At 36.7% G+C, this 14904-nt stretch overlaps 1 protein-coding gene across 4 annotated transcripts in view; it reads right to left on the bottom strand.

Annotated features, from left to right (window-relative positions):
• RPGRIP1L (RPGRIP1 like) overlaps positions 1-14904 on the bottom strand; it is an 89832-nt gene that overhangs the window by 2843 nt on the left and 72085 nt on the right. For 2 of the 4 annotated variants that reach the window (XM_057712750.1, XM_057712751.1), the window contains 3 exons: positions 14238-14421; positions 6234-6318; positions 1309-1442 (listed from right to left, as the gene is read on the bottom strand). In XM_057712750.1, coding sequence (XP_057568733.1) covers positions 1309-1442; positions 6234-6318; positions 14238-14421 — 403 coding nt within the window. Of the gene's footprint in view, positions 1-1308; positions 1443-6233; positions 6319-6404; positions 7205-9795; positions 14049-14237; positions 14422-14904 lie in introns of those variants that run through there. The other 2 variants (XR_009049747.1, XM_057712752.1) reach the window with 2 other exon arrangements.

The following is a 14904-nucleotide window of genomic DNA, read 5'->3' as shown; positions in this document are numbered from 1 at the left end:
TAAGAAGCCCTCATCTCTTTATTGGGGTGTCTCACTTTTGTTCCAGACCGGAGCAAAGCATTAAAAACCTGACCTGACCAGTGTTGAATTTTCTGACTCTTTCCCACAACAAGGCCACAATAGCTGTCTATCTCAGGCCAATATGGTCATTTGTGGTCTTGCAGAATGAGAAGATGGCTTTCAAAACAGAAACGACTGGAGGAAAGATTAAGAATATACAGCATGGATAATTTGGATCATTTTTGTCAGACTCCCTTGGTTCTGGGTAGTTTTTAATAGGATTTAGGTTAATATTTTAATCCACTCATCTTTTTCCTTCTGTGCCTGCCAAACAAAGTTGTGATATGTATGTGATATGTATAGTTTATAAAATTTCCTAGGATAGATTTCTAATTTGGTTACTTGGTCTAATTTGGTTAATTATTTGGCTTGATCCTGACTTTTGAGCACTTGATACATATCCAGGACAAGCAGCTTGATATCTGAACCACAGCTGAACTATGTTGCAAGCACAGTGTCTGGCACTTAAGAGGTGCAGTTGTGTTCATTTAATGCATGAATAAAGGAGTAAACAAACCGTTTTCTAGCGATGGATGGCTCTGCTCACTTAAAGAAATGAGACTAGGATTCAGCTTCATTTCTCCACTTATTGTATAGCCCAGGCCATCCCTGATTATTATTTTTAAAAAACCTTGATCTCATAAGAATGTTCTAAATATGTTATATAAGGATAAAGGGCAGAAATTAGGCATCATTGGGCCTCACACCTGGTGAGGTGAAAATCTAGGAGAGCACTTATGGTCAGGAATCCCTAACTCCTCCCTGAATTCTGAGGAGAAGCAAGTGACCAAAACTACTCAGGGTATTTGCAGTGGCTATATCACTAGACTGTAACACTGAATTAGAGAAGCCTCGCAAAAGACTCTACAATGATCATTCAGAATAACATGGCTTAGCTGAAATAAGGCTTGACAGCACGAGGCTTTTATAAACAACATTAAAAAAATCTAATGGCCAAATTTTTGTCACCCCCCCCCCCCACATACTCACAAAATGAATAATTCCTTGTGAAACGCAGTGAATTATTTTTAAATTTCTGTTGATTCAAAGGAAGGCAGAGAAGGAGGGTAAGGGGAGGGGTAGTATAGGGAGAGATTCCAGCTTCAACAAAAAATCAGCTTGAGCTGCAAAGGAGTCAACTAATGTGTGACTCGACGTCCTTGGAGACAGCAAAAAGAAGGTTTTAATAAAGAATGTGGATTTCAGCAATTGCTGGTTGCACAGATTGAGCAATACTTCTACCCGTACCATCAATATTTTGCTCGATGATGTCTCTCCCTTCCTGAAACACATCAGCGAGGTCAACGTTAGCGATGCCGATGTCCTCACACTCCAGATCCTGCTCATCCTCTGGAGGGTCACTGACCACAGTGAAGCGGACGCTGAGAAGGGTAAGAACAGAGAACATCACTACAAGGTGAGAAAAAAAATCACACACGAAACAAAACTCCTGGATGGGTTTTTATCATAAACTGTGAAATCTCGAAGTTTCCAATTATTCCAATAATAAGAAAATTATATTAGATAAGTTATTATACGAACGATTAGAATTATTAGAGCACACCCAGACTTAACATGAACAGTAATTCACTTTTCTAAGTACTGATTACCATTTATCTCTAGAATCTGAGAAAATTACTAGGTGAAGAGAAGGACCAGATGTTCATTCTATTATACATTATCTGATTATATTTTGACATGTCTACTTTTAAGGCTAAATGGATCAAGTGAATAAAGACCATGAAGGTTAGGGCAGCATTTTCAACAGAAATGCAACATTTTCTATAGAAATGCACAACTCTGGAGTTTCTACTAAGCAATTTAACCAACTGTGTTCTATATATTCTGAATTATGTTAGATAAATGTTGTAGCTCTGGCCAACAGCTATGTAATAAAGTGTTTGTATTACTTCAGCAATCTTTTAACTTACAATCATAGCATCCAAGTTTTATTTTACTTTTAGACATATAATTGTGGGGTTCTCATGGAACTGATTTGAATTAGTGGCTTGTGTTGAGGCCAAACACACTTGGATTGACCGAATGACAGGAATTTACAGTTAACGTACTCTTTTGACATGTCTTGGCAGCAGAGCTTAAACCATGAATGCTTGTAAACTACCATTTTAACCATTTTCAAAATGTATCCATCGCAAATCAGAAACAAAACATGAAACTTGTTTCTTAGATAACATTCTTAGGTAAAAATCTAGGTCTCTTGAGACGTCATGCCTTGAAAAATATGCACGATTAAAATCCTTTCCAAATGCTTCCAGGTAAACATGGCAGTATTTTAAAATAATTTGCTAAAAATAAGTATTCAACATTTCATTTCTTTACTAAGTCCCTGTTTTTAGCTAGCAATAAATTTTGATCAGGAAATTGAAATCCCTTAAGTTGAAACCAAAGGGAATACCTATTTACACAATAATTGTATAATTGTGAAGAGTGCAGATCCTGGTCTGCAAAGTCGATAAGATGGATATTTCATATGAGGCATAAAATAGAGAAATTAAGATCAAGTGGTTAAGGGCATCCATTCTGGGTTCAAATTTCTGCCTTCCTATTTATTAGCTGTGTGACCTTGTACAAAATACTTAACCTCTCTGATCTCAGTTTTTCTGACTATAGAATAGTAATAATTCATTGGGCTCTTGTGAGGATCAAATGAGATGATACATACATGTTAACAGTGCCTGGAACACAGTAAGCACCGAGTAAATGTTTGCTCTTTTATTACTACTATTTTTAATCTAGGTAGAGCTCCTTAAGCTTCTACATTTCTAAGGGGAGAGAAAAAGAAGGCACGCAAAAGGCTTGTTTCAGTTGAAAACTGAGACACCCAAATTATACAACCACTGTATTACTCAATTAAACAAGAAGAATGATGATGAAAGACAGTGTCCTAAAATGAATGTGCTTAGAAAAGCATTTAGAAGTGATATTTGTTGCATATTTTATACCCACAAGACTTACAGAAAAGATAGAGGCTACAAGATTGTAATAATAATGTTAAATGTTATCTTATACAATGTCTCATATCTAAGGATCATATCTATATCACTTTACAAATGCAGACTATTACCTCCACTGAATATATGACAATTCTGAGACAAAAAGGAAAAAAAAAAACCCTAAGTGCTAGAAAAAGGGCTAAAAACAAAAAATGCAATATTTCTGGTTTAAATTCTATACAGAGCAAAATGAGATATCAAATACAAAATTAAGAAACTAAAGTTAAGCTGAAAAGGGAGGAAAGTACATTAAAATAATTTAAAAACTACAGCTTGGCTTAGGCTAAACTGTACATACACATACATGGACACACACAGACACAACTTACCTTGAACCCTGCCAAAACTAAGAGATGGAACCTGGCTTTATGTGCTGAAGAGGCTTCACTAACCAGCTTGAATGTCATCTCTTCAGGTTTGCCTTCATGTTATTGCTATTTTTTTATTCCTTTTTTTTGGGAGAGGGGCATGCTACACTGCTTGTGGGATCTTAGTTCCCTGACCAGGGATTGAACCTGTGCCTGGCAAAGGAAGCACAGGATACTAACCACTGCACTGCCAAGGAATTCCTTTCATGTTATTTTCTATTTCGGCAGCTTGTTTAGCTTTCTCTTAGTACCTACTGTAATATGTAGTTGATTGACCTGCTTACTTGTTGTCTGTCTCCCTCAGTGGAGTGTACACTCCATGAGTGCAAAGATTTCCTCTTGTTCCTGATACTTAGGTAGGGATGATAAATATTTGTTGAATTACTATGTGAACTGCAAAATGGAAGTCCTAGTTGAAGGCTGGCTCATTTGGGGAAGGTTCACTGGGGTAGGCAGGCCTAGATCTGGGACTCAAGATTTAGACCTCAAATGTCACTTGCTGTCATTTAGGGAACCAGAAGGCACTGAAACTCCTTAGATCATCTAATATTTTTGATACTTTCCTCATTCTGAAATACTGCGTTTTTATATGACACAGGACAGAAGAGCCTAAGGGTCCCCTGTGAGTTTTACACACTGGAGTGCTGATAGTTATGCTGGATCTACGCAGTATAACACTGTTAAGGGGAAGAAATGAAACCAAAAAGGAACCTTAAGTCAGTGTCAAAACTATGACTTCAAATAAATAATTTTCAGACTCCCACTTCAATTTGTCACCTCCCTTTTACAGTGATGCTTGTATATTTGCAAGTACAACATGGGGAAGAATGCAAAGGTACTATATGTAATTCATTACACAATGCACATCATTTTATGCGTGTCAGGGTAGATTGGCCAAACTTATCTAACTGTGGCTCTATAAGTTATCACCAATATTCAAGGGGGCTGCTGTCTGAGAAAATGAATTCTTATAAACTAGGAGATACTTTAAGTAATGTGACCTTGAAGTACTTAAAAAAGGTGAGAACATTCACTGGAATAACAACTGTCTTTTGGCTGTGGAAAAACATAAACTTTTTTCCCCCTTAAGAAAATGATACTGTCAAGGGAGAGGAGTGGAACAAGGCCATTCTCCCACTATGGCCCCGTCCCTCCCCGGGCAGTCAGAGGAACCTGCTGCCAGTGCTCCAAGCCCTCAGTCAGCTGTCGTCAGCCCCGAGCCAGTCATTCTGCACCTGCAGTGCCTCTTGCAGTGCTTCTCTAAGATGATGTGAACATTTGTGTCTCTGTGGGGCATTTAAAAATTTTTAGGGAAACAATGATGGGAGAGTGGGAGTCATTAGAGTTATGGTGGACTTTTCTTTTTTTTTTTTAATTTTTAAATCTCAGTACTGGACAGTGATGACCCAGCTTGTTGACCACAGAGAAGTAGATGACATGGCCAGTGCTGTTTAATCACTAGTGACCCCAGGGGACCGGTGGTATTTGACGTGGCCTTGAAAGAAGCTAAGTATACAAGGTAAGTAAGTAAAACCTGAATGATTATCTACTGTCCTGGGAAAAACAGATCCTCAGGGTAATTAACAGGGTTTCCCTATTTAATCTTTCTTCAGAATCACTATCAAAGTAAATAATACATGCATTTCAAGGAATTAAAGAAAAAGCCACTATCAGATCCTAACAACTAAGAATTTCAGTTTCTTTTTATGAAACAGAAGATCAGATGCTAGTTTGGAAGCTCTTTTGAAAAATATGTCGTTAACACTCACTTCATAACCTCTATGAAAGAGATGAACTTGGGTCTCTTCCTCAGGTAGCGGAGTAAGCTCCGGTTTGAGGCAGTGAGAGGCTGTGTCATCGATGGGCCATAAAGGCAAAGAGAAGAGGACAATGGGGAGATAAAGGGTCCACCCAGGCCGGGGCTGGGGGGTTGGGGATGGGGTGGCAAGCCAGCAAAGGGGTGTTGGTGAAGCCCAGCTCGGGTTGACAGGCAGCACTTAGATAATTCTTCCGACTGCATGGATGGGAGCTCACTCAAAGGCATGAACTTATCAACATCAGGTTTTTTTCCTTCTCAAAAGGGTATAATTTCTCTACTGATCAAAAATGCAAAGTGTCTTGTTCAAATTTGCCAAAAAAGCATGAAAAATAACATGAAATGATGAATTATTAAACAGTGATAGTGAGGTAAAAATTAGTCTGAAAGGGTGATGAGCTATTACAAATAATAATATTACTACTGCTTACTATATATTACTGATGACTTCAACGAATTCTTACTGTGCACTTACTCTGTGTCAGGAGCTATTCTATCCATTTTACACATATCATCTCTTTTAATCCTTACAACCACCCTATATTATCTCCATTTTACAGATGCAGAAAGTGAGGCACAGGGTGGTTGTCTGAGGTCAGACAGCTAGGAAGTGATGGAACAAGAATTTATACGCCAGCCGTTGAGTCCAGAGCGCCCCCTCCTGGCAATCACTGTTAGGTGCTTTACAGTTACACTTAACAGGCAATGGGATACTTTATATACTATACTGTACAGTCTTTTGGTTTGCAAGGCACTATATATAGGATCTTTACAGTTACTCTGTATGGTAGGCAGGGGTATGATATTTCTAGGAGGAAAGAGACCCAGAGAGGTCACATACTCATTCAAGGACACAGAGTGAATCAGGGAAGTCAGGTGTTCTGCTTCCTCATCTTGTGCTGTTTTTTCACCACAACATGCTACAGAGATCTACTTTACATAAATCATCAGATAGTTGAGAATGCTTAAATGTACCTTCTATTAGGCATCTCTTGTTTAAGTAGTATAGCTTTTAAGAGGTCTCTCTTGGCTTGGTTGTTTTCTTTATCCACGTAGATCACTAAAACCAACCAAACAAAAAAATCCACAAAAAGAAGTCACTCAGGAATATGCTACCTTAGTACCATTCTGTATTTGTATAAATACCTGTTTTTAGAGACGCAAGTCATGCCACCTCACTTGTACACCTGGGAAAAGAAAGCAGCACTGGAAACCAGAATCAAATCTGAATAGTCATGTGATCTAATGTCATGTCACTAGCAGGTTTATGTTCACACTGTCAGAAAAGATACAAGCAACATCTAAGAGTGCCACATCGCTGTCACTGCCTGTTAATGGCAGTGGCAGTCATGACAGTAAAAGCCAGCGGTCTTCATTGCTTTGTATTTGAGGGATTTACTGCACTTTCTTTCACCCAAGAAGCGAGTGATAATGATAATGTATGGCAGAGAGCTTGTCCTTCCTGACAGCCCCAGTAATTTAATCCTTCTCTCCTGCCACAACATGCAATAAAAGAGGCATCCTAGTGCATTGGGTTGAGGAAATCCACAGGCTGGCGTTTGCTGGTGGTTAGGTGGGGGGTATGGGAGAGACATGTGGAGGAATGAGAGAGAGGCTTTTTTAGGGTGTGAAGTTTGTCTTTGGTTTTTAAAGATACATGTTGGCATGCAGGAATGTGGCTATACTTTACTTAGCTGAAATATAACATCAGGTAACTCATCTGAAGTCCCACCAGGAAGAAGACAGTGAACACGTGAAACTGTAAATGTCTGCACTTTGGGAAAATGGCATCTCAGAAAGCGAACACTCCAATTTTCATCCTGATTATTTTTTCTCAGCTCGGCAGCCTTTCAGCCATGCATTAGCTTCTGAAGACATTTCTTTTTCAGATGCCATTTTGGAGTTAAAGTCTCTCCTGTGACCAAATCTCAATTTAGAGAATACCCCTGATCAAAAATACACAAAGGGTGAAAGATACCATGATAATTTTGAAGCCAGGCTCTGTTGGGAACAAACATATTTCATACTGAGAATGTTTCCGGGAACAATTTGAGTTCAATCTTAAATTATGATGCTATCAACTCATTTAATTGTTGGCTCAGTTGAGCAAATATTAACTGAGGGCCAAAGATGGCGCACGCTGGGCACTGAGTTAGGCACGCGTGGTGAGAGGCACAGAGGTCTGTGTAGGAGTGGGCTGGCAGTTTAAGAGAGGAGCCAAGGTCAAATAGCAACTCAGCTTATTGCTCTTTGCGTGATACCATATTAGTAAATGTGATCAATTATACAGATTACTGAGATTTACAGGAATCATAAAAGACAAAGCGTTCTTGTAAATTTTGTAAATATAGTGTCTTACTTACCAATGCTAAAAAGTCATGCTTTTCCACGAATGCTGGGAGATGGGACCTCATTTGGCCACCAGTATAAGGAAGGTAAATTTGAACTTCTTTTTTCCAAATCAGAACTTTTTGTTTTGCTGTTAATTACCAATTCAAGATATGGTAGATCATATCCTTTTTGACTTCAGAGTCTAAAGCTTTTAAGCCATAGTGATCTACATTTTTTTCTGATTATTTTTTGATAATTTTCCTCAGTTTTACTGAGATATAACTGACATATGACATTATATTAGTATTAGGTGTACAACATAATGATTTGATATATGTATATATTGCAAAATGTTTATCATAGTAAGTTAACATCCATCACCTCATATAGTTACAAATGTTTTTACTCTCTTAGCAACTTTCAAATATACAACACAATGTTGTTAACTATAGTGGTCTATATTGCTTGAAGACACGGATAAAAAAAAAAAAAGAATGAATTCAAAGTCTAGTGTCCAAGTAGTTTTTCAATTAAACTAGACCAGTTCTGATGAATCTCAACAGCTTGAAAAAATTTCTTTAATGTGATAAAATATACATAACATAAAATTTATCATTTTAACCATTTTTGAGCACACAGCTCAGTGGCATGAAGTACATTCACACTGTTGTGCAACCATCTCCACTATCCATCTCCAGAACTTTATCATCATCTCCAACTGAAACTGTATCCATTGAACAGTAACCTCCCCTCAGCCCCTGGTAACCACTATTTTACTTTCTGTCTCTAGGAAGTGACTATTCTAGATACCTCATATAGGTAGAACCATTTAATATTTATCCTTTTGTATCTGGCTCATTTCAGTTAGCATAATGTTTCCAAGGTTCATCTATGGCATGTATCAGGATTTCACTCCTTTTTAAGACTCAAAAATGTTCCTGTATGTGTATGTATAAATACACACACACGCATACATACACACACACCACATTTTGTTTATCCATTTGTTTTTTGATGGATATTTAGGTTGTTTTCACCTTCTGGCTATTGTGAATAATACTGTGATGAACATGGGTGTACAAACATCTGTCATAGTCCTTGCTTTTAATTCTTTTGGGTACATTTCCAAAAGTACAATTGCTGAATCTTTGGCAATTCTATGTTTAACTTTTTTAAAAAACATCTTTACCACTGAAATTGGTAAAAAATAGCATAGTTGGGACACCTTCTGCTTCATCCAGTTGATCATCACACTGTATTTCCTATTCTCTGAAGAAAGATAAAAATAGTGATGGCCACCATTTATTGAGTGATATTTATGTACTATGTACTACACTCCTTACTGCAATCACATCTGTTAAGAACCATGCTGACCCACATTTTACAGATGATTAAGCAGAGAAGGTAAGTAATTTGCCTCAGGTTACCTACTTAGAAAATGGCGGAGCTAATATTTGAATCCAGGAAGGTCAGCCCCATGGCCTGCCTTCTTAACCTCCATGCTATACTTTCTCCTTCCCACATGAGGCCAGAACTCTTCCTGTGTTTAAGCTGCAACCGTGTTGTTAGCACAGACTGGAATGTAAGAAAGAGTTCCATCACTATATCAAGAGAAGTCACCTCTTTCTCCTTTCACTCTTTCTTAAAGGGACATTGCTTAGTGACACCTGGTCCAGGTGCCTTAACCAATTCTCTTGACTGATCACTTTCAAAAATTCCTTTTCAACAAATAATAAATGCTGGAGAGGGTGTGGAGAAAAAGGAACCCTTCTACACTGTTAGTGGGAATGTAAAATGGTACAGCCACTGTGGAGAATAGTACGGAGGTTCCTGAAAAAACTAAAATAGAGCTACCATATGATCCTGCAATCACACTCCTGGGCATATACCCAGAGAAAACTCTAATTTGAAAAGATACATGCACCCCAGTGTTCACTGCAGTACTATTTACGATAGCCAGGGCATGGAAGCAACCTAAATGTCCATCAGCAGATGAATGGATAAAGAAGATGAATGGATAAAGAAGATGTGATACACACACACACACACACAGTGGAATATTACTCAGCCACTAAAAAAAAAAATGAAATAATGCTATTTGTAGCAACATGGATGGACCTACAGATTATCACACTAAGTGAAGTAAGCCAGATAGAGAAAGACAAGTATCATATGATATCGTTTATATGTGCAATCTAAAAAAAAAAAAAGATACAAATTACTTATTTACAAAACAGAGATAGACCCAAAGACACAGAAAACAAACTTATGGTTACCAAAGGGGAAAAGGTGGGGGAAGGGATAAATTAGGAGTTTGGGATGAACAGATACATATTACTATATATAAAATAAACAACAGAGACCTACTGTATAGCATAGGGGACTATACTCAATACTTTGTAATAACCTGTAAGGGAAAAGAATCTGAAAAAATATATATGGCTGAATCACTGTGCTGTACACCTAAAACTAACACACCATTGTAAATCAACTCTACTTAAAAAAAAAAACTCCTTTTCAAAAAAACTTGAGCTACTTACTGATGAGTTTGGTTCTCCAAAAGTGTACCAAATTAGAACTACAGCTCTCCTGCTTGCACAAATGAGGCCTAGATTGGGGATCTTAATCTAGCCTACTGGTTCTTAGCCATCAGAATCCCTGGAGGACATGTTAAAATGCAGATTACTGAGCTCACCTTCAATTTCTAATTCAGCAGGTCTGGGGTAGGGCCTGAGAATCTGCATTTCTAACATCATCCCAGCTGCTGCTGCTGCTGCTGATCAGGATACCACTGAGAACCAATATTTAGGCCCAACACTCCTTTGCCTGATTTTTGAAAAGGATCAGGAACTAGTAAACATTTTTTGTGTTAAACATGTGGGAGATAGAAACACTTTGGTTACCTCTAATTAGGACATGATCCCAAGGACATCCATTTGGTGTTCCGAATTAGATGGTTAAAAAAAATCTACAATTTCAAAACTTGAAAATATATCCTTTAAAAAGCAATTCTGGTGATTATGAAATATATCAGAAGTCTCCAAAAGTTAAGCTATTTACCCTTCATTCTCATCAGAAATCACATTTGTTTAGGACTTGCTAGATTTTGACATAAATTTACTGAAAGCATATGTCTCAAAAAGCATATGGACCAGTAGTCCAAATACTTGAGTTGATCTTGAATTATCTACCATTAAAAACACATCCCTCACTTCCTCAGGCTGCAGAAATCCTTATTTTCTTTATCAATGTCATTTGGCAGAAGTAAGAAATGCAGACGGTTTAATTATATAAAGGGCTGATAACCTTGAATCTCATAACTTTCTGTGTTAAAGTGTTATCATTCCCCCATTCCTTATCTTTGCCAAGTTTTTCCTCCCATTAGTAACAAAATCTAAAGTTCTGCATCCTTTTCATCATCTGAATTAAACTTTAATTGTTCCAACAGATAGACTGTTCAATGCTCAGACACTAAAGGCCTAGATCTGTGTAAGTCTCATAAAACCTTTGGACAATTTCATTAATCTTTTCTCTTCCCACTGTCAATTCCCTAGAAGGCTTTATTCAGCCCAGACAACATTCTTTAGACCTACCATTAATCTTATTTTTTCCAAACTATTTTCTTGCTTTCTCAGCATTCTCCAAGCAAAATTGTCAAGCCCAATAAAATAAAAGTGTTTTGTTCTTGCCACCAATGTCTAGCAAGTTAATTCAACTTTGATTCTTTTTTTTTTTTCTAGTTAGTAGCCCTAAGAAGGTACATATTTTGTGTATGTGAAAATGGTATTAACACCTCTTAATAAAGACTGAATTAGGCTATGAATAATCCTGGGATCACTAGTTTAAACCTCTCATTTTATGTATCTAATTTAGGCCTCAGTATACAAATCCCTTTTGCATAGATCCAAGTCATAATGCAGGGTAAAAATCATGGCAAGGTTCAGTTAACCTCTCGACTGGTATGGTGTTCAAACAGGAGATAGCATGTACTAACTGTCCTTTAAATTTTCTGTTTCAATTAAAGTCAGTTTGGAAATAAAATTACTTACATTAACATTTAATAAGATTTTGAGGAAATAAGGCTACATTATATTGACCTTTTATATCAAGTAACAAGTGAATGGCAAATCATTACAATAATTAGATGAATGAGATAGTTACTTATTAACCAAAGATTCAAGGAGATTCTCCTGCAATGAAGGAGATGCAAACATAATGATTTAAAAATAAACACTTTCAATATGTCCTACTTAAGTGAAAAATAAACCTTCTACAAGGTTAATATTAATTATTTCTCAAATTTGCTGATGATCCAGGACTTCATTTTTTCAGATACAGTAGATATAAAACAGCATTCATTTGCTTCTAAGCACAAAGTACATTCCTCTCCCTTCCCACCAGATAAATATCCTTAAAAGTCTTTTCAGTTAACCTTGAAAATTCTACATAGTCAAATCTCAACAGGTAGGAATAGAAGCTACAAAAAGGTACAGTAAATACTTCTAATGAATTCAGTTCTAATAGATTGTTGGTTCTTGTTGTTATCAAATGACTAATTCAGTAGAAACATAAGCAGCTCTTAAAATACCAATTAGATAGTAGGGTATCTTGCAGTAAAAGGAAAAAATTTAAAAAACCAAATCAGCCAACCAACCAACCAACCAACAAAAAGCCCCAAACAGACCTAGGTCACCATGTGAGAATGTACAAAATTCAGGTTTCATCCAAAGAATGATTTGCATTGCTCCTTAAGCAAGTGGAAACATCTGTTCTGCTGCCTGGCTAAGTTTCTCAACGTACAACCAATTTCTAAAAAACAATTTTGTTGTCAGTCCAACCAAAAAGTCTACTGATGACCTTTACAACGAATAATACAAAAAACCAGAAGAGTTTGTCTCTTTTCTTGGGGGTAACTTCATTAAAATTAGTTGACTAAACAGTTTTTTCATTACTAATAATATTGTAATTATGGCTTACTTTTCTGATACTTCTCTCTAGGCAGCTTGAGAAAACATTTCTGGAAATGTTCTGTTAGATCAAGTCAATGCTAGGAAGGAGAAATCAGAGTCTTGTCTTGACCACACTACTTATTTCCCACGTGACTTCTCAACCTACTTGTTGTTACAGAATTACAGAACCTGAGATGGAAGGGTTCTCAGCACCTTATTCAATAGATAAAGCAGGGCACCATGAAATTTAAACATCTTGCCCAAGTTCTCATAACTAGTAAGAATTGTAGATACAAGGAAGACTAGGCCAGAGATCACTGGGTACTCATGATTACTGTCTCAAGCAATGAACATGTTTCTAAAAATGCCAGTTGCAAAACAAATGAACACACAAACCATGAGCATTTATAATCCTACTGATACAGTAGCATGATTTTACATGTTGATTAAAATGAAATTTATAAAACTGGTGAGAAAAAAATCTTGGGTGTTCAATTAGCATGAGATGGGCTGTTTTGCTAAAGATAATGCAACACTCCATCTTTCTGGTTTGTTTAATACCGGGTTTTTGAAGAACTTAATAAACAGCTTTAACTTAGGGTCATGGTAGCTTGATATGTTTTTTTTACTCCCCTCTAATTATACACGGATACATACTATTCCTAAAAACGTCTTAAAATTGGTTGATCTAAGAATTTACAGGGTGCCTATTGTGTCTATACTGGTCTAGCAGACGTTCGTATCAACTAGCTGATACATAAAGCTCTAACAGAAAACCTGCCTGCTGCTATGAAGGGATGTGTGCACTAAAAAATGAAAAGGTATTGTAAGAACTTATATCACTCATTTAAAATCCTGAACACTACTGGCACAACAGTGTAAAGCAATTATAGTCCAATAAAGAGCTTAAAAAAAAAAAAAAATCCTGAACACCTAGACACCAGGAAGAGATATACATGTATATTGTAAAAACATCCATGTGATGACATTGAGCAGAAAAACACAGAAATAATTAGGCCATTAAATTGTTAGAATCATATGATAAAAAAAAGTACTTTTATTCTCCTTGAAATATATTTTTCGATTAAATTCTATTGTAGACACAGGTGGCATTTTTCTACTGATACTATGATATAGCAGGAACATCTAGAAATGTTGTTTTCCCACTGTTTTTGTTTTCTTTTGACTTGAGCATTACAGCTGCCCCTCAGTATCACAAGGGGATTGGTTCCAGGACCCCTGCGGATATCAAAATCCAAGGATGCTCAAGCCCCTTATAGTAAATGGTGTAGTATTTGCATATAACCTGTGCACATCCTCCTGTATACTTTAAATCATCTCTGGATTACTTATAAAACTTAACACAATGTAAATAGATGTAAATACAATGTAAATACTATGTAAATAGTTGCTGATGCATGGCAAATATGTTTTGCTTCTTGGAATTTTCTGGAATTTTTTTTCCCAAGTATTTTCCATCGTATTTTAGTTGAATCTGAAGATGTGGAGCCTGTGGATACAGAGGGTCAACTGTACTTTAAATTCAATTTCTTAATCCTTATGCTACAGGTTTGACTTTTATTAATCTATTCTGACAATACTTTCATGATTTTATGTGAACATTAGAGAATTGTACTTTCTCCCTGTTCCTTTGGCTTCCTTCATAGATTAAAGTTTATATTGTACATACCACACCTACCATTGCTATAGTTATAGTAGACCCACTGCCCACTCCTGGGTTTTGGAAGTGACACAGGTGTCTCTTCAGCAGGAAGACTGTAGAATCGGTACTCAACGAATAGCCGCTGGATAGTGTCATCTGCAGTTACTCGAGAGTCATTAAGGCTTAGAGCTATGATCTCAATCCGGATTTTTTCTGACGCCTGTTTAAAGAGCAAAAACAAAAACAAAACAATAAACAAAACAGAATTTTGTTTACGAACAAAAAATCCTTTACTCTTTTTCACTATCAATTTTAAATAAAACATGAAGGCATTGGCCTTCATTGATTTCTCTTTTGGAAAGTATTGTACCCTACTGTCTAGTTACACATGATAGATTATTCACGACAGACAGAGAGAGAATGAGCTTCTAATGCCCCAGGGTTTGAAGTTAACAGTGTCATGGCAATAGTCTCCTGATTTACATTTGAGGCTATAAATACCCCACTAGTAGTCCATCAGGAGTGAGTGAAGATTATGAGATCTTCATCTCCGATTGCTTTCAGAATAACATGTATCAGTTGGCCTTGTTTCAAACTATGTAATGAAATACATGTTTATCACTGCTTTTATTTACTCTAGGTAACTGAGAAAGTTTTGGTTATTCAGGATCAAAGCCTGTTGAATATTTTATAGCTATTATGC

Source organism: Hippopotamus amphibius, chromosome 16, assembly GCF_030028045.1.
Source record: "Hippopotamus amphibius kiboko isolate mHipAmp2 chromosome 16, mHipAmp2.hap2, whole genome shotgun sequence".
In the NCBI taxonomy this organism is placed as follows: domain Eukaryota; kingdom Metazoa; phylum Chordata; class Mammalia; order Artiodactyla; family Hippopotamidae; genus Hippopotamus; species Hippopotamus amphibius.
This window is presented reverse-complemented; position numbering and strand designations above follow the sequence as displayed.